Source organism: Thunnus thynnus, chromosome 5 (genome assembly GCF_963924715.1).
Source record: "Thunnus thynnus chromosome 5, fThuThy2.1, whole genome shotgun sequence".
Classification (NCBI taxonomy): domain Eukaryota; kingdom Metazoa; phylum Chordata; class Actinopteri; order Scombriformes; family Scombridae; genus Thunnus; species Thunnus thynnus.
Window position 1 is genome coordinate 16,904,643 of NC_089521.1, and position 26,982 is coordinate 16,931,624.

At 41.2% G+C, this 26,982-nt stretch overlaps 2 protein-coding genes across 3 annotated transcripts; both read left to right on the forward strand.

Moving 5' to 3' along the window:
* On the forward strand, positions 1-26,932 carry kcp (kielin cysteine rich BMP regulator). Of its 2 annotated transcripts, XM_067589607.1 has the most exons (46): positions 1-707; positions 2,131-2,663; positions 3,034-3,106; positions 3,861-4,165; positions 4,260-4,428; positions 10,804-10,877; positions 10,995-11,088; positions 12,507-12,589; positions 12,679-12,772; positions 12,855-12,934; positions 13,035-13,120; positions 13,211-13,301; positions 13,566-13,665; positions 13,829-13,914; positions 14,161-14,254; positions 14,329-14,478; positions 14,557-14,663; positions 14,747-14,840; positions 14,929-15,102; positions 15,187-15,269; positions 15,363-15,456; positions 16,581-16,763; positions 16,863-17,033; positions 17,163-17,336; positions 17,448-17,530; positions 17,638-17,728; positions 17,806-17,888; positions 17,974-18,147; positions 19,105-19,284; positions 19,421-19,685; positions 19,851-19,933; positions 20,016-20,109; positions 20,181-20,354; positions 20,486-20,568; positions 21,097-21,217; positions 21,317-21,399; positions 21,823-21,922; positions 22,025-22,113; positions 22,584-22,686; positions 22,793-22,935; positions 23,212-23,384; positions 24,398-24,509; positions 24,590-24,691; positions 24,787-24,951; positions 25,094-25,394; positions 26,328-26,932. In XM_067589607.1, exons 1-46 carry the CDS (start codon positions 605-607, stop codon positions 26,546-26,548), a joined length of 6,318 nt encoding a protein of 2,105 aa, XP_067445708.1. In that variant the 5' UTR covers positions 1-604; the 3' UTR covers positions 26,549-26,932. The 2 variants fall into 2 exon arrangements, with proteins under 2 accessions (XP_067445708.1, XP_067445709.1); XM_067589608.1 differs by lacking the exons at positions 12,507-12,589; positions 12,679-12,772 and having other exon boundaries at positions 3-707.
* Positions 4,823-9,517, forward strand: LOC137182966 (uncharacterized). Its single transcript, XM_067589609.1, has 4 exons — positions 4,823-6,461; positions 6,579-6,898; positions 6,998-8,154; positions 8,663-9,517. Exons 1-4 carry the CDS (start codon positions 5,894-5,896, stop codon positions 8,853-8,855), a joined length of 2,238 nt encoding a protein of 745 aa, XP_067445710.1. The 5' UTR covers positions 4,823-5,893; the 3' UTR covers positions 8,856-9,517.
* Positions 26,933-26,982: the final 50 nt, after the last annotated feature.

The window sequence follows — 26,982 nt, forward strand, 5'->3', positions numbered from 1 at the left end:
TGGCTCCCCTCCAGTCTCCAGACCAGGTTTTAGCTGATTACCAAAACGAGGGTCTTTGAGAATCAACACAACTGAGCCGTGCTGGGTGGAGAGAGAGTTTTTTCCTAACAAAAAGAGGGAAAAGAGGGGAAGAAAAGACTCCACTCACAGCTATCCTTCTGGGACTGAAGACTAGAGACAGAGCCGGCGGTGACCTCACGCACTGCACACCTGAACGCTTTTTTGCACGCGTGTCTTTTCTTCTCGCCTCAGAAAATAACAGACATCTTAAACAAGGATACTAAATGTTTTCGAATAAATGATCAAGCTTGCATGACTATCTTGCCTTTGTGATCATGCAGTGAAAGTGTTGTAGATGTAGCCCCCGGGGGAGAATGTGAAGTGACTAAGGAGAAGTGACGCCCTGCTTGCATCCAGATGTTTCATGTTCCCCCCGCGCGCTCTTTGGAAAGGTCTGATCCAGAGTAACAAGGGAAATCTTGAACTCACAGTGTACTAGAGTTGAGCAGACAATTCAAAATACGATGAACATCACACTTTTTGTTTGAGGTTTGAGGTGTTTGGGTTTTAATCCAGGATTTCCTCTCTTTTTTGCGTCTTGATAATGGAGAGTGGCAAACTGAGGACGCTCATGCTGCTGGGGATACATTTGCTCTGGGTCTTGGCTCTGCCTGTGCACGGACATCCTGGTCCAAATCATGAGAACGGTGAGTTTAAAAAAGTGTCAGTGGTACCCATTAGTCACTGACTTTTGAGACGATTGTTAATGGTTTAGTTTACATATTTAGAGATTTGTGTATTTTATATTTTTATTTTTTTATTTTTATGTGATATGGAGAATATGTTTATAGGCTACTTCATGAAATTGGGAAGGTGGTGGAAGAAGTATTTTACTTGGATGTAGCATTGCCACAATGTGAAAGTACTCAATGACAAGTTAAAATCCTGTATTCATCATCAGCCTCATCATCATTTTATGTTTTTAAAACCTCTGAAAAACGCATTGAGGGAGAACCGTCATTTTCAGGGGTGCTGAGGTACAGACATACAATAAATGCAGACACATTTAAAATCAAATAGCAATAAAAGAAAAATACATGCCTACATCAATTGAAAACAAGGTCAAATTAACAATGATAAAAAAGTAAAAGTGTAGGAGTTGACAATGAGACAGATAAATAAAACATTAAGAATAAGAACAATTAAAAACATTAAAAACAATGACAGTTACAATCAATAAAAACTTCAACTTGACGTTTCTTTGAAGCACATTCCAAGTATGTGGGATACAGTAACAGAAAGCAGATCTTCCTCAGTCTGAATGAATTTGTGGTACTTGCAGGGTGATCCATGTCTGTGAAAGGGTACAATGGCTACCAGCATTCCAAGAAAGCATTGCGGAGAGATGAGGGGGGGGGGGGGGGGGGCTTTTGTAAAATAGTTTTTTTAGTTTTATAAATAATTAAAAACAAATGCTGATCCTTCCTCACTGATAGAGCAGGCAGGCCAGTTTTTGATATAGTAGGCAATGGTGTGTCCCATAACTACCAAATGTATATTTAAATTACTGTACATTAGTATTACCACATTGATCTAATGATGTTAGATTTCTAACACTAACAATACATCACGCTTTATTAGCTCATCTAATGTTTAGTGTGTAACTTTAAAAGCAACAGCTGTTACAGCTGTTCAATAAACATAGTGTAGTGAAATATTCCTTCTGAAATTCATTGTAGTAGAAGTAAAAAGTATAGAAATACTGAAGTACAAGTACTCACCATGAATTGTGCCTAAGAACAAAATGCATTTAGTTACTTTCCACCACTGGAAAACACATCATATTCATATAACAAGCCAAAAAAACATCTTTAGCTTCAGGTTTTAGCTCTCAACAGATACCTCCAGGTAGATTTAAAGAGTTGTATTGCATTAATTTTGAGGCTGTCCGTCATGGCCTGCTGGTGGTGTTTGAGGTCAATGAGTCAGCCATGTGACCAGCTAATGAGAGGCTTCATTCTGGTTCCCTTTCACATAGACTTACCCCACAAACCACAGTGTCATCCTTAGACAGAGCATGATGACATGCAGTATGTTTGTGTGTGTGTCTCTGTTTCATCTCTTTCTTAGTGATTGACCTTCTGGCAGCTCTAAACATGTCCCGTCAAATAAGCGGTGTGGCCAGACTGCACAGTCCCGGCAACGTGATGTACAGAATACGTCCCAGAGCACCCCACCTGACCCTCCCTCGTGAATATTCCCATTTCCTGTACTCCAACCTTCAGGGCAGCATGGGGGTGCATTTAGTGGGGCACCAGGCGGTGGGCTCCAGCGCCACCCTTTTTTCTCTCTCCTCTCCGTCCTCACCCATTCTCCAAATCATCTCCTCCACCCTCAATGACACTCTGCGTTTGGACTACCGGGCTGGAGGAGGAGTTAAGGGCCTTGCCAGCTTTCACTTCCCCAGGAGAAACCCCTTCTCCAGGGAGGACTGGGTACGGTTGGCTGTGAGCCTGGAGCGTTATAGACTGGCTTTTTTTGTAGACTGTCAAGAAGCGGTGGTTATACCGATAAAAAGTGAAGAGAAGATCTACCTGGAACTGCCTCAAGATGTCGTTGTCACACTTGCCAGTACACCGGGAAAGAAAGACAGCAAATTTAGTGTGAGTTTCTGCACATACTGCATGCCTGTGTGTATTCAAACACTGAAAGAACAACATGAGACCTCACCATCACTGATTTATCTACTATTTCCAGTATTTTTTACAGGTTATCATGCTATATAAACCTTGTAATCATGAGTGGTTGCTCCCTCTTTTAAGACATAATTTAATCCATAATCACAAAAAGAAGGAAACATAAAAACATGTAACATGACAGTCTTTGGAACTACAATATAGCATGTCCAAAATGTACACAATGATTCACAACTTTACAGTTACATTTCATATTTTCTGTGTCCATTCAATTTTATTTATGTAAATATTGTAAAATACTGTATGTGACCCTTTCTGTGTTTCTTAATGAATACAGGGATATTTGAAGACAGCTGAGATTTCCATGAAAGCATATCTAAGGCGCCCGTGGCACTGTGACAACATTACAGGTAAAGAAAGGTTATCTATATCAAATTATTTTCTTTGTTTGGAGGGTCAAATGAAATGAAATAATGTATGTGAGTTTTCCACATAAGCGCAGAACAAGAATAAATATGTATTGAAAGTTTGCCATAAAAATTTCAAAGCTAACTGAAGAGCTGTGATTGACTGTCTGTTTTTTTCTGGATTTTACATGCATATGCAGGATTGTGTCTGTACATATGCATCTATACTGTGTATCAGTTTGTAACAGCATGCTGTGGCGACAATTTACAGCAATTCAGAGGCTGCAGTATCATTTGTTTTTTTCTTCATTCTTTCCCCTCATTACTGACACTGGTAATTTATTTTGTTTTGAATACTCTTGCACGGAGAGAGATTAGATTTTGCTGTCATTGAAGCGCTCTCTTGCCATGAATAACTACACAAATATATAAGGGGTAAAGGAGTAAATCACTTTATTTTTCAACTCTGTCCTCCCAAACAGTGAGACACTCTTCTCATTGTTATATAGAGTTAAACTCGGTTGAAGGACCACCATAGTTGATGTGCATTACTGTAGATCATATCTTTTGACCCTTTGGCAGAAAGTCCCCCAAACAGTTAGTTCATTATTCCTCAGTGTGGGTCTTAATTTAGACAGTGCTTTCCTGGATGTTTGTTTAGGCTCAAAATGTGTTTTTTTATTAATTCAAGAATTATTCAGGAATCTCTCTATTTTACTCCCCTCTCCTCCCACCAACTGTCTCTGTCTCTTCCCAGATGATCTGTCTCCATCTCAGTACACAGGCGCCCGTAACCCAAATTATCGGACTGACAGCAGTCGAATGTTGCAGCAGGACGCTTCCACCAGTAAACCTCCAATAAGCCACAGGCCACAGGACCAAACCAGCCATTATCCCCACGACGTCCAGAGTGACCAGCTGCAAAGAGGTGTGGTCCTGGGGCCTCCAGGATTTCCTAGAGGGGTAAAATCTGTTTCTCAGGGACAGAAAGATGACAGGCTGAAGAAGCTGGAGAAGAGGCTGGAGGAGATGGCTCATATGCTGGACATGGTCAAAGCTCAGGTAGCTATCGCACTTTTAATATATGGCTTTTCATGAAAATTGATACGTCATAACAATCGGTGACATATGATCATTTTATTTTGTTTTGTAACAGAATGCAGACCTACAGTCACGTGTACAGGACCTGGAGGGATGTGACTGTGTGAGGCAGCGATGTGTGTGGGAGGGACGTGAAGTGGAGGATGGTCAGCATTGGCAGATTGACCTCAACAATGTGTGCAGATGCACATCTGGAAAGGTCACATGTCAAGATAACACTAAAGGTAAAAACTTCTGTTTGTTTGTCAAGTCTCTCTGTCTCTAATTTTCCCTTTTCAAATGTTTTCTTCTTCTTCTTCTTCTTCTTCTTCTCTTCTTTCTTTGTCACACACATACAAAAACATACAATAAAATCTATTTTTTTTTATGTCAGAACGTTCTCAACAGCCTAACACTAACACACATTCAACTGATGTTAAGTAGCTAGTTTGCAGATGGTCGTCCCTCTCCCAGACCCCTGTCTGTCTAGCCCCTGTCAAAACGGAGGCGTATGTTTCGTCTTGACCCTTGACCCTGCGGGGTTTCACTGTTCCTGCCCCCCCAACACCAAAGGACCAGTTTGTCACAGAGAGCTGAGACAGGTACTTTTGTGCAAGACTGGAGTAGTGGATTAGTAGTGGATTAGAATAGATTCACAGTGTTACAAGACAACAAAATGTCCATGTCGGTGTCCAATGTTTCTTGTCCACATTGTGAAAATGTATGTATCAAGGTTCAAGTCTTTTTTTTGTTGAGTGTGTGTCTTTGTACACTGAAGGTGTTACAATTGTTTTAGTTTTGAAGGTTTTCTTACTGTATGTTTGGTTACCCGGCAGGTCTCCAGAACTTTTCAAATGCTTGAGGTGGGTCACAATCAGAAATGAAAACCAAGGTTTGAAACCCCCTTCTGTTAAGTTTTGTGTTATTGTAGTTTTCTTATAGTTTCATAGTGTTTTAGCATTTTCTTTTTTAGTCATTAGTTTGTAGTCGTCTCTTGTACTATAGTTTCTTATCAAAGTTAGATAAGAAGATCAATACCACTTTCATATCTATTTGTTAGATATGAAGCTACAGCCAGGAGACAGTAACCCTAGCTTAGCATAAAGACTGGAAGCAGAAGGAAACAGCTAGCTTGGCTCTGTCCAAACGGAAAAAAAATACCAGCACCTCTAAAGTTCACAAATGAACACATTGTATCTTGTTTGTTTAATCCGTTGGTAGATTTTTTTACCTATGGCCTGACCCAGGCTAACTGTTTCACCATGATTACATCTTTATGGTAAGCTAAACTACTCCTAGCATGAGTGCATTTCTCAAACTGTTCAACTATTCCTTTAATGTGACTTATTCAGTTTTTAGATCACTTTTGTGATTTCCTGATTTCCTTTGTTCATATTAGGCTGTAGAACATAGCTCGGCCTGCTGGATTGGGTGAGCCCAATAGCAGTGCTTTACTTTATATCCGTCTTTTGTCAGTTCTGGGTATGGGCTTTGCAGTGGGGTGTAAGGCTGGGTAAGAGGCCCTGTGTCCCCCCTCCCCACTTCTAGGCATGTTGGTTACCCAAACCAGAGAACAGCTGTGAAGGGGTGCGGCCATTTCAACGCCGCTGGGCCTTTAATCCCACTTCTGGCCTCTGTGAGGACTTCCTCTACTGCACTGGAAACAGCAGCAACAGCTTCCCTTCCTTTAATGCCTGTAGGGACCAGTGCATGTTGGGAGCATGCTGCCTCCGCAAACCAAGTCTTCCCACTGGCCACCAGCATCACAGTCACCATGGATACAACATCTCCTCTGGGGACAGCACTCTTGGGCAGTACGATCATTACAATTTGGAGGATGAAACATTGTATGGCAATATAGACTTTAACCTTACTGAGTTGGAAGATCTAAAAGAAAACCTAAAGAGAGATCAAGAAAAAACAATAGCAGACTGTTATGAGGATCCGGATTTCACTTACACCTGCGATTACCTCACTCTAATGCAGTGTCAAGCTCTGGTGAAGGACCAAGCTGGAGAGGCACAGGTAGTGAGCTTTTCCCCTGGATTAAAGTGCTCTGACGTGAGATGTGGTGGAGGCTGTGGATGCTTCTCTCAACGCAAACTCTGGAGATATGGAGAAAGGTTCAGGCAAGGCTGTGAGAAGTGCATATGCACTCACAGTGGCAGAATTGACTGCGTGTGCAGGCACCTCACCCAGCGTAAAGAGATTAGAGACCTCACACTGAGAGAGAGGAGTTTGTACCAAAAGGCTGTCAGGAAACTCTACGCCAGGCCAGGTAAGACTGTTAATCTAAATGTTTTTGTTCCTTGTCTTTTTAATTTATTTCCAGTTCACCTTTTTATAATATGAGTGGTTTACTTTCATCTCTATGTGTGTTTGCACATGGTTATAGCTGTGTGGAAGGGCTTTGCACTCCTGAGAGCTGAGTTTTCTCCTCAAACGGGTGATCACGCCTTCTTCCTCCCCTGGCACCGCTACTTCCTGCGATTAGTGGAGCGTGAGCTGCAGTCGTTGTCATCATGCAAACTGGGAATTCCATATTTTGAGTGGACAGTGGACTCTGGGTCAATGCAGTCCTCAGCTGCCTGGGAGGCTGGATTGTTTGGAGGAGATGGCAAGGCCGGCTCTGGCTGTGTCCAATATCACCCTTTCCAGGGCAGGACATCTCGTTTCCACTGGTCCCCTTGTCTCAGACGGAGTTTCAACTCCTCGGTTTGTCTATCAATTTTTTTTCATTAACAGCCCTCCTTTCATTAACAGTCCTCCTTATGTTTTGCCAGTTGTCTAATTGACTTCCACTGCTTCTTTCAGGTTTGGCTGCCAGATGCAGTGACCCTACAGAGGACTTTGAACCAGGCAGACTTCCAATTGTTCTCCCAGTCTCTGCAAACCTTCTCTGGGCTCTTTAGACTGTGGGTGGGTGGCCTCATGGCTTCACCTTTGGCAGCTTATGACCCTCTATATTTGTCACACATGGCATTCATGGACAAGCTGTGGGCACAGTGGCAAGAGAAACATCAGTATGGATCAGACAGACAAACTTCTAAAGAAGACCCTGCTAGACAGAGGCATATGAAGATGAAGCCTTTTGATGTTACCCCTGATGATGTGATTTCCTCCGACAAGCAGATGTGTGTTATATATGTGCCCATAACCATCGGTGCACCTTGTAATATGACATCATTACAAACACACCTAAAAGGAAGTCTGAAATATCAGAAGCATAGCTTTACCAAGCCCAATTCACATCACTGTGGTTTTGTCAGCAGAGGCTTTGACAGCAATGGTTTTGACCAGGATGGGTATGACCGTGAGGGCTACGATCAGAGCGGTTGGGACAGGTTGGGCTTCGGCAAAGATGGCTTTAATCGTGACTTCATAGATAGGGATGGATATGATGTATCTGGTTTCAATCGCTATGGGTTCAACCGTTCTAATGTCACATTGTTTGGCATGCGTTGGGATGGGATGTTTAAGAAAGACAAGATAGAGCATGAAGAGACAGGTGGAGATGATAAGAGTGATCAAAAGGCACTCAGAGACAAGATCATGTCTGAGCTCTTCAGTGACAAAGGCTACAGTATCTATGGGTTTGATCCATTTAGCTTGGATCGGGGCGGGTTTGATGCATTTGGCTTTCGAACAGATGGTTATGACAAGGACGGTTGCAACTGGTTCTTCAATGGACCACACTACCTGCGGTTTTACTTCCACACCCAGCAACAATTGATGTCATCCAGTGACCAAGCTCTTGACCGCATCACCCGTATCTGCCCTCCAATCACCTCGCTTCCCCAGCACTGGGCCATACAGGACTGGATGATTTATAATCCGGATGAAAGCAGTGCTTCGAATGGTCAACCAGAGCAGGATTGGGTGGAACAAAATAAGCAAGAAAGTGATGATACTATTATGGCAGCCACTCAAAATAGGAGCACCACATGGCTTCCAATCACACCAGATCACAGGTATTAAAAAAGTGCCAGTAGCCTCAGAAAGCCAGCCCTTAATTTTTGTTACTTTCCGTAGGAGTTAGGAGAGGCAACATTTGACGCAAGATATACAGTTGTCTATTGGCAAGGGCTCTCCTTACCCCAGACATCAACATGACACTTTCCTAAACCTGATTGGACCAACACACCACTTACTGGGCTGTGATTGGTCTTTGCTTCCAATATTCAGTTATCCCATGTATTCACTATCCAGTAAAATAAGTTTCTCAATAACAATTGCAGAGCCAGACTTCAGTGTATACCTACTAAAGAGATAAATACTTAAAGCGTTCCCCAAACCTCGCTGATTGGTGTAGAATCAGTCAATGCTCAATGGAGGTTACTGAGACTAAAATCTTAGCTGAGCATCGGATATTTAGGCTGGCTTTACCAGGCCTTAATGACAATAGATATATAATGAATAGCAAGATATGCATTTTCCACCATTTTTATTATCTGCTTTCCCTCAAAACACTTTCTGTAGGTTTTGTTTCAAGCTCCACTGGTTCAGCGGCTGTCCCCTTGGCTCTGCGCCTATCACCTGCCCTGAACTCTGCCATCAGGCTCGTTGCCATGGTTACCCTGAGGCTGTCTGCCATATGCACAATTGCGGTTCATGTTTCACAGAGTGGCGGGATCCAGCTACTGGAAACCATGTAATATGTCATGGCTGGTAAACCCTGGACTGTCTCCCAGGAAAATGGAAGAATAAAGTACTTTTCACAGCTTTGAGAGAAGGACATTGTACTGTTTGACCCACTAGTACCTGATGACAGGGATGATTGTTGAAAGGACTAAGAAAATAAAAGGAGACAAAGACACCATTCATAAATACCAATGTGATAATAGCATAACATTCTTCTGAAAAAAATGTTACCTCATTGCCCATATTTGGGGATAATCCATAAGATGTATGAAATATATAAAATAACTTTTAAGTTATCATTAAGTTTTCATAATTTGTTTCATAATTTGTTTGAAAGAAGTTCCACTGAAAACTGTTGACAGTGAGGTCTGCAGATTTATGTGGAGTAACAAAGTCTGAGATAATGTTAATGGAAAAATATCTTGATTTTGAATCAAATGAGTAATGTGAAGGGTGCTGCTTGTAGTGATGAACCCATAGCACAACTCTAAATTAATGCTAATGTTGCTCCGTATAAACTGTCTAAATTAGCAACTGTTTGCTAATGTGTTCTCATTATCAAGCTTTTGTGGTTTTGATTTGTCAATGTTATATTTGCATCTTGTTATGCTGGGGGCACAATTAATTAATGCAGATTTAATGAATGGTTTTACATGTTTTTGCCTAACTACAATTAAAACTGTGTTACTTCAATTTGCCAAAGAATCCCATAAGTTTTAGAGTACCTTATATTATAGCAGTACAGTTGTGTGCAGGGACTATTCTGAAAATGTTTTAGAGAACATTTGAGGAAAAACTGTGTACCACCACCTGTCATAGTGGAGTAAAACAAACATGTGGGACTTTAGTTGATGTTGAACTGGCCTTATTAAGAATTCCTTCTCTTTCTCTCTCTTCATTAGTCCACTCCCCACTCCCACAAAGTTATGTAAACCGTGTCCTGTCCTGTCCATTGTGTAATATTTCATCATTTCATGCATCTGTGTCCCCACAAAGCCTGTCCTCTTTCTGTGTCTTTTCTCCTCTCAACCCCTTAGACTGCTCTCTGTCACTGTCTCTGCCTTTTCATCCATCTTTCCCTTAATTGTTTCTCCATGTAGGCCAGAAGACTCCACTGGCACCCAGTTGATACACACTCGCAGACTCACACTCCCACACACACTTTGATCTCATGCATGCTTGGCTTGCTAGAGGAAATGCCTGTTGGCTGCTGGCACAGTAGGCAGCCTCACTAGCCCCTCTCTCACTCTGTGATTATTGCCCTCACTGACACACAAACACATTGTCTCTGTCGTCATTAAAATAATTATCTCCTGAAATGTCCAAGCTAAGCAAAAATAATATTTGATGAGCTCCCTGAAAGCCCTTGAAAAAAACAAGTGACTTTGCTCTTCAGTGTTCAGTATGTATATATACCGAACACTGAAGAATATTGTAAATAACTTACTGTAATACATTACTGTAAATAACCATTTTGTCATCACATTAATTCAGACAGTCATATAGTGTTAGGGCTATATCTGATATGTTTTTTAGGGAATCCTTCAGAAAACTGCAACTCTGTCCAGTGGTCTTCTCCTTGTTTCTCCTACAGTAAATCTCTTTCAGTGTTAATAGACTTGCCGGTGGTAGTCTTTAACGGCTGGAAGGCTGCAGGCACTTCTGGTTATGGTTACAGTCCATAAAACATTGTGTGTTTTTGAGAGAACATGTGTACATTACATCAGAACCACGCTGTTCTGTCATTATTGGAGAAAAAGCAGAGCCAGATGTTCCCCACTGACCTGTAGTGAAAAGGTGAAGAAATTCTACAGATAGGCAGAGAGGTTGGAAGATGAAACCAGCTGTAATATTCAAACTTACTTCCACATTCCTCTTTTATTAAACTACCTGTACACACTTCTGCTGCTTCATCACTTGTAGACACATACCCGGAAGCTTAAAAACGTGTATGCACTAAATGTCTGTCTTGTCTTCAGGGTGTGAGCCAGATGGTACAGTTCATAATGTGTCCTACAGCACTCTGGATGGCTGTAAGACTTGTACATGTAAGGTGAGTATTTAAGATACATCAACACTAGCACAAACATATTCATGAAATCTGAATGATCCCTTTTTATTTTTCTGTTAATCCTCTACTCTCACCTTTGTGTCCTTCCTTCGGCAACAGGGTGGTAACAGGGAGTGCTCACCCCTGCCCTGCCCTTTACTGGACTGCACACAAAAGGAGACTGTACCAGGAGACTGCTGCCAGCGATGCAGAGGTAAAAATCATCTGTACACAACAATCCTTATGAGAGAAAGCAAAACATTAAGTGTGCCTAATTGATTTAATCCAGTGAATTGATGCAATATATCAATTTTCTAGACACGGCATCAACATGCACAGGATGATTGGCTTTGCTGTCAGTGCTATTCAAAATATCACTATTGACAGACATACATACCGTATAGGGGCTCATTTAGTCTATCCTCAGGAGGTCATTTCTGATTCAATAAATTACACACAAAAATTCAAACAAAGGGATTAGTTTTCATTTGATATACCTCTAAATAAAAATTGATATATCTACACCTGTGCCCAAAAGCACAGATTCTTCTTCTTATGAGTACTTTCAAACTTTGAGCTAAAGTTTAAGAGGGCTGTTGTAAAATCAATCAAATTTATGTGACTTTTTCACAAAGGTCTGTAGAAAATTCTAAAGTCAAAAATTGGGATTGCAGAACCTACCGAACCAAAAAATCCTTAAGCAGCAAATAATTTTGCTGTGAGTTTAAAGTCCAACTGAAATTAGATTGCTTTTGTTTGTCTAATACAGCATACATATCTGCTCTGTAAATCACTTGTCCTGTGTTCTCCTTTAATAAAAAATCTGACATCAAAAGGCAGAAATTTATATTTTAAATTCTTTGATCTCATGATGGTGCCCCAGTTTTAGATTATTTTCATTAAATACTGTTGCACCATCCATTTAAGTAGCTGGAATCCTTATTTCAATACAGCAAATCAAAACCTTCATAAAGCAGTAATGCAGCCTTCGATCACAGGCAAAGCAGACAGTTACATTGAGCCTGATAGCATCCTGCTACACAACACAAGAGCCACAGACTCTGAGCAACAACCCACATTAGCTTTCCTGCTAAAGTCTCCCTCTTATCCAACTTATAAACGCACGTCTTGTCCTGCACCTTAGCTTGCTGAACAAGCCACCAAACAAAACGTTAACCAAGGGGAAAGTGCTAATGTCAGTTAACAGGCTAGGTAGTTAATTAGCTTCTCAGCCATTATAAACAGCATTGCTCTTCAAAATCAATGTTAGCAACACACTGTCTGTGCATGACTTCTAGCTACAGCAGTTCGTTTACTTTGTCTCCATTCAGCACAGTGCAACACCAGTGGCCTGCCAACTCTACTAATACAATGAGTTGACAGTTTCAATTCTTTCGACAACTATAAAAATCCTGCCTGGACAGCAGAGGATGCAAAATGAGTCATCGTCCTTTTTATCCATGAAAGCTGAAAAAATTGATTCTAGTTTGGTGTGAAAAACAGTTAAAAGTTTTATCCTACTGGGGGAGGTATTGGTTTTCTTTCCTGTGTGACTTAGTGTTGAATAAACCTTTAACCTCTTTACTGCCAGTTGCACCATCTAAAGTAATCTGATGGAAAATATGTGTTCAGGCTGCATCCATTCTGGTATCCAGTATGATCACTTAGCAAAGTGGCGACCAGTAGAGAATCCCTGTGATGTCTGCTACTGTTTGGTGAGTCTGATACCAAATAATTACCAGTTTAACCCCCCATCTTTAATGTTACCTTCATCTCTAGTGATACTTTTCACTCCTCTCACCAGGAAGGTCATGTTCGCTGTGAGAGGGAGCAATGTCAAACCCCATGTAAAAACCCAGCTGCTCCTCCACCCAATACCTGCTGCCCAGTTTGTCAAAGTGGGTTCCTTTACGTTACTGTGGCGTGTTGTGTGTTCTGTGAGTTACAGAGACAAAGTTTGTGTTCATGTATGTCTTTCAGGCTGCAGTGTGAATGGTCATGACTTTCCTAATGGAGCTGTGATCCCCACTGAAGACCGTTGTCAAGAGTGTACATGTGCAGTATGTATATCATTTATCATTATTAAATGTCATCTTTTTGTGCATAAATCAACTATGTTTAATATTATTTCAAATTATATCTGTGTTCTATCTCCTCCAGAATGGAAATGTGGTATGTTCATCCCATTCTTGCCCTGCCTTGTCTTGTCGAAACCCTGTGCATCGTGCTGGAGACTGTTGCCCACGGTAACAAACCTGCCTAATCTCATCCATAACAATTCTACCTTGAATGTGGTACAGGTGTTTTTGGAAACATGTTGTGTATGTGACCTGTAGGTGTGAGCAGTGTGAATATGAGTCCAAGGTGTTTCTGGATGGACAGAAGTTCCCCTCCAGGAGAGACCCCTGCCTCCACTGCCGCTGCTCTGTGAGTTCAATCTGGCAAAGTTTTGTGGTCATGCGATGTTCATGTGACTGGACTCATGATGTGTTGGCAAAGTTTCATGACCCAGGGGTTCAAAGAAAACCTTTCAAAACCTATTGTACTTTTCAGAAGTAAATGGGATTTAGTTTTATTTAGTTAGTTTAGTTAATTAATCTTTTTCTTATCCTGAAAATGCTGCAGATGAATATATGTTAAAATACTCTATCAGAGTAACACATTTTATCCCTTCTTGTCTCTGTCTGTTAGGCAGGTGAAGTGTCTTGTGAGCGTATGGACGCATCATGTCCCACAGTACACTGCAGTCATCCAGCTAAGCGCAAAGGAGAGTGTTGTCCTACATGCAATGGTCAGTATATACTGTATATATATACTGACCAAAAAAAATTCTGTTTTCTCATGTCCTTGTCAGATTTATTTTGCCTACTGTTACATGTCATCTTTCATTTATTTTGAAGTAGTTTTCACTGTTACTGTTCAAGCTCAAGTGCTTTGTGTGTGTGATCCCACAGAATGTGAGTATGACAGAAGAGTGTATGCTGATGGAAAAGTGTTCATCCCTCCTGGGGGCGGACCCTGCCTGCAGTGCAGGTGTAAGGTAAGTCCATACAGTATACTCCAACAGAAAGTGTCATTCACAAAAGAGAAAATGTTTCTACTTTTGTCTCTTAAAAAATGTCTCATTTTGCATTTTCTTTTTTGTGTTGGAGCTCAGTATGTTCCTTGACTTTTCAAAGCCTTTTCACACCAACTTATGGGCATGAACATCATTTCTTTTGTAGGGCTATATTTAAACTGAAATGCACTGTATTTATTTGCGCTGCATGCATATTGTGTGTTTTAGGGCGGAAGTGTAATTTGTCGTGAAGAGAAGTGCCCTCCTGTCCAGTGCTCCAACCCTATTATAGACCCACATCTCTGCTGTCCAATCTGCAAAGGTATGCACACAAGCACATATGCAGATGCAGCTCATCAATGAAGATATGACAAAATCCCTCCTTTCTCATTACAGCGTGCGTGTTGGAGGGGGTGGAATATGAAGAAGGCTCCAGTTGGCAGCCTGAGGATCCCTGTTCCAGATGCAAATGTGTGAATGGAGAAATCTTATGTGCACACACACAGTGCTCCCCCCCCGCCTGTCGTCATCCCACCAAGAACACTGGTAACAGGGCGTGAGTGTGAGTCTGAGCTTTGTTTGTATGCAGATGACTGTGTAATCTGTCTTTTTTTCCCTCTTTAGGCTCCTGTTGTGCAGTGTGTGACAGCTGCACCTATAACCATCGTATTTATACTAACGGCCAGAGGTTTACCACCCCTGACCAGGCCTGCCACATCTGCACCTGTCTGGTGAGCATGCCTCCATTCACACACAGTACACTGTACCGTCCACCTTCAAACCTGCTGACACAACCTCACCTTCTCCTCCTCAGCATGGCACTGTTGCATGTGAGAGAAATCCTTGTCCTCTACTCAACTGTACCAACTCATACACACCGTCTGGAGAGTGCTGCCCTAAATGCCCAGGTACCCAAACTCAGAAACAAATATGAATCTAGTTGTACATTTTGAATTTATTGATTTACGCATTTACTTATGTGTGTGTATTTACCAGACTGCTCCTTTGAAAACCGTGTATTTGTTGATGGAGAGACTTTTCCTAACCCTGTGAATGTGTGTGAGGAGTGTAAGTGTGTGAGTGGCAGGATTGACTGCCACCATACACAGTGCCCCCATCCTCGTTGTAACGCGCCTCTGCCTGGAACGTGCTGTCAAAACAACTGCAATGGTGAGGTATTATGCCTATTAGGAATACAAAAAAAACATCTAGCATATTAACATCTGACAATTATAAAATATTGCTTTACAATAGGCTGCAGCTATGGTGGGAAGGAGTATCCCAATGGTCAGGAGTTTCCCCATCCTACTGACACATGCAGGATATGCAGCTGCATAGTAAGCATGAGAAGAGCATGTCAAACACTGCTGAACATTTATGTTTTTCTGTGAAGCCGGTTTTCAACCCAGTCTGTGTTGTGTCTATTATAGAATGGAAATGTCCAGTGTCTGAAGAGGAGGTGTCCACCCCTGCCATGTTCTGACCCGAATGTGCTGCCGAAAGACTGCTGCCCCCGGTGTCCCGGTAAGGACGTGCAGGAGTGAAAAGTTCAGTGCAGTAACGGTGCAGTGAAGGGTTTTTAAAGACCCTGCACACCCACACAAGTGTTTTCAATTTTTCTGGCTTCTGACTTCTGCTCAGGTTGTAGTTGGATGGAGCTACGTTTGAATTATATGAGGTCACCAAACTTCATGAACCAATAAGAATTACAACTGTGTAATGTTTCGCTCCCTAAAAGTTACAACAAAACTAATTAGAGGGCCAGACACATGTCAATCAAATCAGTCTGTAGGCTGAACTTGATTGACATGGCAAATAAGTGAGAACACCTGTGTAGGTGGACCACTGGTTAATGGGGTCTTTAACCTCAAGCAACAGAAAGAGGGTGTGTTTTCACCCTTTTCTGAGAACATTCAAAAGTAACATTACGATTTGGTGGATTGATTGGTCTTGTGCCAAAGATCAGTTAATCAGATTAATGAGATTATGATATGAATTTGGTTTTGAGAATTGTGTAGAACTCACAAGGGTTTGTCATTGTTATTATTGTTATGATACTTCGTCCTTTTAACAGTATATATATATATATATATACATACATATATATATATATATGTATATATATATATATATATATATATATATATATATATATATATATATATATATATATATATATATCTTTTGTGCAATTATTTCATCTGTTAATAGTTAGTCTACATGCAGCTAATGTGTCCTCTTTAGTCCAATACACGGATCTATACATTTTTAATTTAGTTTAAAATGTTTTGAATTGCTGTTTTGTCTCTCTGTATTAAATGATGGCTGTATTCGATCTTCATCTTATCCTTATTTAAGGTATTGTTCTAGCATTAAGGCATGAATGAGATGTTCATGAGCTATTCACGGATGAATTCAAGCTTTTTTTATACATGAAGCAATGCATGAATTCATGATAATTAATGCACCCATACCATAAAGTGTTACCATTACATCTTCTCTGATTAAGATAATGGTAAGGTGTGAAATCATCTAATTTTTAAGTTTTGAAACCTGCAGATTCTTGGTTCATGATGTTACATGATCAGAGCTAAAATTGTGGTTTAGAGGCACACTCTTCTTGACTGTTTTCACTGATGATCCCTCAGCTCCCCCATCAGACTGTGTGTATGAACAACGAACCTACAGACACACGGAGCGTTTCTACCACCCAACCGACAACTGTCAATTATGTACCTGCACCAATGGGAACGTTCACTGTCAACGCAAGCCCTGCCCCTCTGCTCAATGCTCCCACCCAATCACACAGCCGTGCTGCCGGACCTGTGAAGGTACAAATTCTCAACTTGACAGGAAAAAGCAAAATTGACATGTGAAATAAATAGTTTATCATTTGCGACAAAAAACCTCATCATATCTCCCTCTTGCAGGCTGCCTGTATGAGGGTCAAGAGCGAGCTAATGGGGAGACGTGGGATGATGTGTCAGACCCATGTACTGTGTGTGCGTGTCGTGAGGGCTCTGTCCGGTGTGAGAGAAAGCGCTGTCCGCCCTCAAACTGTAAACACCCTGTCCCGAGACAGTGCTGCACGTCCTGTGATGGTGAGTGATTGAAAGATTTAACAGCCCCATGCCTCTCCAGAAACAGCAGGATAATCCCTGTCAATAGTTTTCATGGGAACAATCTAATTTTATCTCAAATTATATCAGTATCTCATTTTCTACTTGCAGGCTGCACATTTCATGGTAAAGAATATCCTGACGGTACTGAATTTCGCGATGACAAAGACCGCTGCGGTGTATGTTATTGTAACAGAGGTGAGGTCGTCTGCACCAAAATACATTGTTATGGAGAGTGCAGCCACCCTTACACAACACCTGGACAATGCTGTGGAGAATGTGAACGTATGTAAAGTCAGACTCCCACACTCCCACAAATTCCTAGTTTATCATCACTGGTTCCATCATTTCTATGATTACAAAATGACAATGTAAACATGTGTCTTCATCTGACAGGCTGTTTCTATAACGGTAGAGTCTTCACTAATGGACAGTCCATCCCTGACCCAGGGAATCCCTGCTCTGACTGTACCTGCCAGGTAACATCAACACACACACACACACACACACACACACACACATTCACACACACATTCTTCTGCTGGTTAATCTCTTTAAACCACATGTCACGCTTATTCCCTTACAGGCCGGCTCAGTGCGATGTGTGAAGAAGCCGTGTTCAGCAGCCCGTTGTTCTCACCCGGTCACCAACCCATGTGACTGCCCTGTCTGTGATGGTATGTCATCTCCCAAACTCATTACAGTGCATGTCATGTGGCACAAGTAAATAATAGATGTTTCACTGTGTGTGTAGGTTGTCATTTCCAAGGTGTGAATTATATTGATGGAGAGATCCTTCCGGGAGGAGAGAAAGACTGCCAAGAATGCAGATGCTCAGTGAGTGGGAGAGGCATCTAACTTTGGGTCACCTCACTGCAACATTACAGCAACTGTCTTGTCTTTTCATTGCTCTTTTCCACAGAGAGGTTCAGTGGTGTGTGCACAGCGAAGATGCCCTGCTGTGTCATGCCCACACCCGGCACTGGACCGCTGTGCATGCAGAGTGTGTGATGGATGCATTTTTAGCGGACGAGATCGTTTCAATGGAGAACGATTCCCACACCCTAAAGATCGCTGTCAGCGCTGCTCCTGTCTGGTACTCTACACATATTTTAATACACTTGTAATTCTGATTGTTTTCAGGATGGTAAAGTTATTTAGAAAATCAAACAAACAAGGTGATCTAACTTCTTATTAGTGTTGGAGCTGTGGAGAGAACATGTCCAACTCATTTTGAGATACTAGATACAATTTAGCATTGCACTCCCATAATGTATATGAAAAAGGGATCAAAAGTGATGCAGGAGGATGAGCGATAACGCCAATTGAATTCAATGCAGACTTCTTCCTTGTGTCACATCACTTGAGGCTCTTTATCAAACTTCCCACAGCTCCCTGTGGAGCCACAAAACACTCTATACAACTTTTTTTTCACATATGTAGTAGTACTTCCCAAGAAAGAAAGACTGTAAACAGACTTTGCTGTGTAAAATTGATGGAATTCTTTTGAGTATCAAATACTCACCCCCTGTAGGTTTCAAAAGTTGGCTCTAAAAAGTTTGTTGCTTTCTTCTTCATGCAGGATAGCAGCTGTAGATTTACAGCAGTTACAATGGATTACATCAGACACCCAGAGTCATAGCAAACATAATATTGTCCAAATCTCCATAAAAATGTTTTACAGTCCTGCAGCATAAGCCACTTCTCTACTGTTGATACATGTGTCCCATCTGTTCCAAAAGATCTTTGCTTTGCCAATAAATCGCTTAATATGATACTTCCAGAGGAACTTTGGATGAGGAGGCAGTAGCATGACACAGTGTGTTATGAGGAAACTGGAGGAAGCTATAAACTTTTTACAGCCACCTTACAAGCTCACAGGCAGTGAGTATTGGATATTTTGGTGGATTATTCCTTTTATCTGATCACCCTAATCCTTCATGAGTGGCATGAAAAAACATTACTACCACTCCATCATCAATTTATCTTGAGTTGTACAAGGATTTTAAATGAAGGAAATATTCTGAACTTAAACATGTGTTTGTCTGTATAGAATGGCGATGTGGTGTGCGCACATGTATCTTGTCCAAGCGTTGCCTGCGTGCGTCCAGTGACCCCTCCAGGGGAGTGCTGCCCCGTCTGCAGAGGGATTTGTCTGCATCAGGGAAAAGAGTATCAGTCCGGCTCGTCCTTCACTTCACCCTCTGACCCCTGCTCCTCATGCTCCTGTCTGGTCAGTCTGACAATTCTTACTAAATTATATGAAATCATCTGACAGTTTAACTGATCCAACTCCAAATGATTTAATAGTTTGATTAATTCCATCCCTCCCTCTTTTCTCTCCTCCCTCCCACTTCTCCTCTGATCAGAATGAGGTGGTGAACTGTCAGAGGAGACCTTGTCCAGTCCAGTGCTCCCATCCCGTCCCTTCAGATGCCTGCTGCCCCGTCTGTGATTGCTGTCTGTATGAGGGCGTCGTTCACTCTCACAGTCAAACCTTCACACCCTCCTCTGACCCCTGCCAGCGCTGCACCTGTGACAGAGGCTCGGTCACCTGCGCTTCCCCGGTCTGCCCACAAACACCCTGTGTCCGACCTGTTACCAAGCCAGGACAGTGCTGTCCTGAGTGCACAGGTACTTCTTGAATTGTCTGCATGAATGATAAGTGAAGGCCTACGTGTTTCTGCTAATTTATATTACATTTTTTACCCAGAAATGAGAAATTTTGTGTTCTCAATATTCATAAATGTCACTTTTTTCCCTCTTCTCACTCTGTTTCTTGTCTTTCTTTGGTCTCAGTGTGTATGTTGGATGGACAGGAGTACAATGAAGGGCAGACATGGACACTGCGTTCAAACCACTGCTACACCTGTACCTGTCAGGTCTGACTCCTCAGTCTCTGTTTTTTCCTTCCATAAATGCACCCTTCTTGTCTTTATTGTCTAATCTGTTCAAGTCTTCCAGGCAGGCAAGGTGCAGTGTGCAGCTCCTGAGTGTCCCAAGCTGCCCTGTATGCACCAGGTGATTGATCCAGGAGCCTGCTGTCCTCGCTGTAGAGGTAAATACTATAGATCACTGATAGGATTAATCACAAGAGTATACATTCTTACTAGTACTTACGTTTTTCAGGTTGTGTGTATGGAGGTGAGGCGCATACAGAGGCCAGCAGTTGGTTTGCAGACTCCACTCCCTGTAGGACCTGTATGTGTGTAGACGGGGTGACCACATGCTCTGAAGTACGCTGTCTATCTCCCTGTAACAACTTCATCAACGTGCCCGGGGAGTGCTGCCCCGTGTGTAATGGTGAGTAAATCATGTTTGGGTGATGTGTCTTTGGAGACATTCCCAGTCTTGAAAGTACCTAAAGGAATTAAGCTGTATGTTTCATATTAGAATTTTTTGTTTGATGTTCTTATATGATTGTTTTTGAGTAGACTGTGTATTTGAGGGCAAAGTATACGGCCCAGGGGAGAGTTTCCATCCCGCCAATGACCCCTGTCAAGTCTGCACTTGTGAGGTATGATGCTTACCAACCTGATATATGGAAACTTGAAACTCTGACATTTTTATGTTTTTTATGTTTTGTTTTGTTTGTTTACTTTTGGGCTTGCAACTAACATTTTTTTTCTTTATCAAATAACCTGCAATTATATAATTATTTAATTATTTAATTTGATTAATAGTTTCATCCACAAAATTCAGAAAATGGCTGTTACCAGAACCCAATATGAAATTGTTAAGTTGCTTGATTTGACCCAAAGATACTCAATTTCCAATTATATAAAACATTTGAGCATTTAAGAAGCTGGAACCAGAGAATGTCAGGCATTGTTGTTTAATAAATGACCTAAATGATTAATACGTTATCAAAATTGTTGTTAATTAATGTTCTGTAAATCTATTTATCAATTAATTAACTAGTAATAGAGGTAGAAGCAGTAGTAATAGAATAGATAAGGATGGAGCAGAAACTATGGTAGTATAAGTTCTAGAATTTAGTAAAAAGTACTAGTAGTAGTTGTATTCCGAACTGTGTGTATCACAGGTGATGCCGGATGGAAAGCAGCACCTGCGCTGTTACCGAAAGCAGTGTCCCAGTCTGGTTGACTGTCCGAAGAGTAACATCTTGTTCTCCGGACCAGACTCCTGCTGTCCTGTCTGTGCACGTCAGTACTTAACTGCATTTTATAATAGACTGCTGTGCACTGTCACTCAGTTCTGTAACATTTGTGTGTATGTGTGTGTGTGTGTGTACGTGTGTCCAGAGCCTCTCAGTAACTGCACTTCTGCGCGGATTGGCAGTGAGTTGTTGGCCACAGACAACCCCTGTTTTACCTGCCAGTGCAAGGTCCTGCAACGACAACACTTTTCTTGTCCTATATCATGAATATGTTAGGAATATTCTGAAGACAATTAAATGATCTTTGAAATGAGCTAAGGAATATGAATAATACTGACACATGTCTAGCACAGCTTATGATAGCCTGTAATGAGAATAAATGCAGTACCAGTCAAAAGTTTGGACTCATCTTCCCTTCAATGAAAAAGTCCTGTCTTTTGACTGGTACTGTATATAGTTCAATTTTTTTACAATAGGACAAAAAAACAGCTAATCAGAGTAAACAAATCAAAAATGGTTTCTAAAACAGAGTAAAGTGGGTTTTGGTTTAAATCAGTCATCTCAGCACATAGAAATCTAATTGTTTAGCTGTTTAAACTACTATGTGACATTTTGCAGTGCAATGATACTATGTCTGTGTCTGTGATTTAGGACTTGACGTGGACCTGCCTGCACCAAACCTGCCTCCCACTTACTTGCCCTGTTAATGAACAGTTCACCCCTCCAGACTCGTGCTGCCCTGTGTGTAAAGGTGGGATGAGTCTATGTTTCATCTCCTCCCTCTGTTCCCTTTGTGTTTTAATTTTAAAGTCTTACTGATGATTGTGAAGGGGTTTTTTTGTGTTTCATACAGAATGTGTGATTGAGGGTCGGAATAAACGTGTGGCCAACGGCAGCAGCTGGACAGACAGTGATGATGACTGTGTCACATGCACCTGTAATGTGAGTCGGACAGAAATGCACTGATCACGAAACGCTTCAAGTATATGATTATATTTATTTATACCCCACTTTTCAAAACAACATTCAAAGTGCTTTACAAGACAATAGGACAAATATAACATAAATGGAGGAAAAAATTAGTAATAACGCTGTAAAGATTTTTTTAAAAAAGAGTTTCGATTAGTGATTTAAAAGAAGACATGAAAAGATCTCAAACAGATTGGTTGTCAGTATACCAAAAGCAGGTCAGAGTAGTGACAAGCTCTAAAAACAGTTATATAATCTTAAAATCAGTTTTTAAACTCACTGTCAAACTGTGAATGCCTGTAGTTAGAAAGGACTTGTGGTGATGTGTCTAAGACAAAGAAAACAAGAAGTGGACAGATCAGAATCCAAATTACACCTAATTACATGCCTAATATTAGACAAATGTTTACTTATAAGTAATCTGTTCTTTCTGTACTCCTTAGTTGGGCTATATTGAGTGCAGCATTAAAGAGTGTTTACCTCTGGATTGTCTGGAGGGCCAGAAACCAGTGAAGATTCCCGGGAAATGCTGCTATGAATGCCAAGGTATCACAACCAGCCGATACAGTGAGCATCTGTGGTAGTGTTTGCATAAAGTTCTGCTTAATGACTTTCATGTGTGTGTGTCTCTGTCTTTGTGCACATGTTGTAGAGTCAGGGGTGTCGTGTTTGTACCAAGGGACAGTGTATCATTCTAATGAACAGTGGGAGGTGGATGAGTGCACCAGCTGTACGTGTGTGTCTGGAGATGTACACTGTCACAGCCAACGCTGCCCTCCCCTCACCTGTGCAACAGTGAGTACAAAAGAAAACAAACAACACACACTCTTTCACGGTCTGAAATGTTCCCATGATGCCTCACTGCTCTAACCACTCAGTCTGTAGAGAGAAATTAAATACCTGACATTCCTCGTCAGTGTTGACACTATTGCTAGCTCATTTTGACAATGTAGACATTTATTTGGCTCGCTCTCACTCTCCTGGGGTCCTCATAGTACACAGCCAGTGAAGCTGATCCTGTGTGTGTGTGTGTGTGTGTGTGTGTGTGTGTGTGTGTGTGTATGTGTGCAGGATGAGATGCCAGCGGTTGTCCCAGGTTTGTGTTGTCCTCATTGCCTTCCTCGTCCAGCCACCTGCATTGCCTTTGGTGACCCTCATTACCGTACCTTTGATGGCCGCATGCTGCACTTTCAGGGGGCGTGCACGTATGTCCTGGCACAGGACTGTGAGGGGGGAGACTTCAGGTGAGCCATGGCAACAGCTGTACAGTAGAATACTTGGTTATTTGGATGCATATTAATCATATGGTATGTAGTGAATCCTCTAGCGTTTTTGATAAATTGAAGTCCCTAAAGCTCTGGCAAACAGCAAAACTACCGTGAAGGTCAAATGAAATTACAAAATGTCTTCTCTGTTTTGGTTGTGTGATGCCAGATAGCAGAACACCACCACTGCTAATGAATGCTAATTATTTTGCTGACACATCTAATTAGAGCTGCAATGATTAGTCAATTAATCAATTAGTCAATCGAGATAAAATGAATCAGCAGCAATTTTGATAATTGAATAATCGTTTTAGTCACTTTTTTACACATAAATGCCAAAAATTAGCTAGTTTCAGCCACTCAAATGTGATGATTTGAGGCTTTTCTTTGTTATATGTGATACTAAACTGGATATTATTGGAGTTTGAACTGTTGATCAGATAAAACATGACATCTGAAGACGTCACTATGAGCTCTAAGATATTATAACATGCAACATTTTTAACTATTTTACCATTTGTAGACAAGATGATTAATCGATTAATTGAGCAAAATGAAAATGATCAGTAGTTGCAGCCAATAAAAATAAAATGTGATCACAGATGTGGGGGTATTCTAGCCAACTTTTCTCATCATAGAAGTCATGCAGGTCAACCTACATCCATAAGGTAACTTGCATTAGCAACAGTAAGATGGATTGAAGCTGCATGCAACTGTCAATTTGCAAAAAGACCTCCGTAACCTGCTGTAAAAAAAAGAAAGAATTGATTTTAAATTTTTCTACAACTTTTGAAAGTAAGTCCATACTAACATTAAGTCCTTCCCACAACATCCTATTTTATGCAGAAAAATGTTAATCCACAGAAGAAAACAACAAGCTATTTCATGTGACCTTTCAATAAAGAAACAAACTTCCATAAATAATAAAAATAAGGTGAAACAGTTCACTCCAGCTGTATCCCCTTTTCAATGACCCCTCTTTGTTTGCACAGTATTCATGCCACTAATGATGATCGTGGGCGTAAAGGAGTATCCTGGACTAAAGAGGTGACCGTGTTCAAAGGAGATGTCAAGGTGCAGCTACTGCAAGACTGGGTTGTGAAGGTTTGTGTGTAAAAATACTCAAAATCTGTGTGTACAGTCATGTTTGTGTTGCACCCACTCAGCCAAATGTTTATCTCCAGGTTGATGATGAGGTCGTGACTTTGCCATTCCTCAGAGAACCGTACATCTACATAGAACGCCAAACCAACACCATCTTACTCAATACTAACATCGGACTGAAGGTATAGTCTTCTTTTGTTTTCTTCATCTCTCCTTTCCTTTGTGGATAATATGTGATTGGATATACACACTTATGCATGCACTGGTTCACCTTTAGGTGCTGTGGAATGGCCGTTCATACCTGGAAGTGAGTGTGCCAGGCTCCTATAAAGGCCAGACCTGTGGCCTCTGTGGAAACTTCAACAATTACGGCCAGGATGACCTCCGGATGCCCAGCGGAAGAATCAGCCCATCAGAATCTGGCTTTGGCAACAGCTGGAGGGTAAAATAGTAGATAGAAGGTTGAAAATGTAGCAATGAACTAAATAAATAAAAGAAATTAAGTTAAACTGTCGTACATAAGCAAGTCTGTTGAAGAGATTTAACTGCATAAAAATCAAAATTCTGCTCAACTGTCATTTTAGGTCACAAATGGTAGCCACTCCCTCTCATCCTGTCGTCCTGGTGAGGATGTCGACCCCTGTAAGGACGCAGGCTACCAGGCCAAGAAGGGAGCTAATGGTCGCTGTAAGGTGTTGAAGTCTGCTGTCTTTAAGCCCTGCCATCGCGTAGTCCCTCCTGAACCGTGGTACGGCGCCTGTGTGTATGACCTTTGTGCATGCGGGGCCAATACTGACGAGTGTCTGTGCGACACACTGGAGGCCTATGCCAGTCAGTGCAGAAAGGCTGGAGTCATCCTGCAGTGGAGGAGCCCATCGCTGTGTGGTGAGTTAAACACACATGAGCCAAACCAACAAAGCGTGTATTTCTTCCCCACCCCGTCTTTGGCTCTCAGCCCCAAGCCCATTCATTCCTGCTGAACATGAAATCCAAAAAAATGGGTTAAGAATAGGAGGAAGCAGTGCATTTGGACTATTTTCATCTGTTGATTTGGTACACTACTGAGTATTTATGGCAGCAAAGCAATGTATGTGGGATTGACTCAAAATAAACTGCAGTGCCCACTGCCCATGTTCATTGTAATGAAGGGACATGTGAGCCAACAGTGTGGCTCATTGATGTGTTTTTAAAAGGTTTTTGACAACTTATAGATATATGGCACAGAGGAAGAATGCTAAATCAGGCTATGGCTACACAGTGAAGTACTTATTACAATGAATTTATTGTTGGTTTGGGTCTCATTTGTTGACACAGTAGATACAGTAGATATATAAATATAAAGAATATATACACTATATAGAATATCAGCAGACTTAACTGTAAAGCATCTGCTATTTTCTATTTGCTAATAAAACCATTAAAGAGCCAAAAATTAAGACTTTTACTAAACTATGTTGCAAAATTACCATATTACATTTGAAATAAAAAAGTCATAACAATTATTGAGATTCCTTATTACTCACTTTGTGACTCATGCTCCTATCTAGGATCTAAAACCTTATCATCTACCTATTCTAATGTAAACTACTGATGCACAACATTTCAATAAGATACAAAAATGAAAGGTCTGTACTAACAGTGGGACTATATCATATAAAATGTGACTGTATTGTGTCAGATCCTTGTTAATGTGTCAATTCCAACTGGTCACCAGCAGAGGTCGAGTAAATTTATACAGGAAATCAGCTTTGACACCATAGCGGTCACAATGTTCTCAGTCTCTGTCTTTGTTTTGTTGTCTGCTGCTGTCTTCCACAGCTGTGGGCTGTCCGGTGGAGAGGGGCTTTGTGTTTGACGAGTGCGGTCCCCCGTGTCCTGTAACCTGCTTTAACGTGGCTGTACCACTGGGGGTGATAGAGAGCCACTGCTTCAAGCCCTGTGTCCCAGGCTGCCAGTGTCCTGCTGGTCTGGTTTTGCACAACAACTACTGCATACGTCCAGAAAAGTGCCCCAAGATCATACATGGCAACCCCTCATAATGTTTGGACTGTTCATCTTGAAATGGAGACTTGTACACACACACATGCACTGCCACCTGTTTTATTACTGTATAATGAATAAGTTGGAAATGAAAAAAATGTCAACTAACGAACCTACATGACTGAGGAGAAATACTGCATTTTTTTGTGTTTTCTATTAACATTTTATATCTGAATATGTGGCACTGAATATTTATACTACACAAGAGTTTGTCATTGTAATTTGTTTAATTTTCACTTAATTCTTGGTATCAAATGAGCATATGTTTACTGTACAGGTTCCATGTCAGCACTGTGCAATGTCTGACTGTATAGACAGTAAACAACATAATCTCAGGTACTACTTTTTCCTTCTCCATTTTACAAATAAACATGTCCCAAATATTTGTGGTACTTCATTTTCTGTTCGAAGACAGATATAAAAATCATTATTC

What these genes read in the sequence shown, in the direction of transcription:
- kcp (XM_067589607.1), top strand. Translation starts at nt 605, where the DNA reads ATGGAGAGTGGCAAACTGAGGACGCTCATGCTGCTGGGGATACATTTG. An exon ending in GTGATGTCTGCTACTGTTTG is followed by an intron (nt 12,590 to 12,678) that starts GTGAGTCTGATA and finishes TCCTCTCACCAG; the next exon opens with GAAGGTCATGTTCGCTGTGA. An exon ending in GCCTCCACTGCCGCTGCTCT is followed by an intron (nt 13,302 to 13,565) that starts GTGAGTTCAATC and finishes TCTGTCTGTTAG; the next exon opens with GCAGGTGAAGTGTCTTGTGA.
- LOC137182966 (XM_067589609.1), top strand. Translation starts at nt 5,894, where the DNA reads ATGTTGGGAGCATGCTGCCTCCGCAAACCAAGTCTTCCCACTGGCCAC. An exon ending in GAAACTCTACGCCAGGCCAG is followed by an intron (nt 6,462 to 6,578) that starts GTAAGACTGTTA and finishes ACATGGTTATAG; the next exon opens with CTGTGTGGAAGGGCTTTGCA. An exon ending in CCAATCACACCAGATCACAG is followed by an intron (nt 8,155 to 8,662) that starts GTATTAAAAAAG and finishes CACTTTCTGTAG; the next exon opens with GTTTTGTTTCAAGCTCCACT.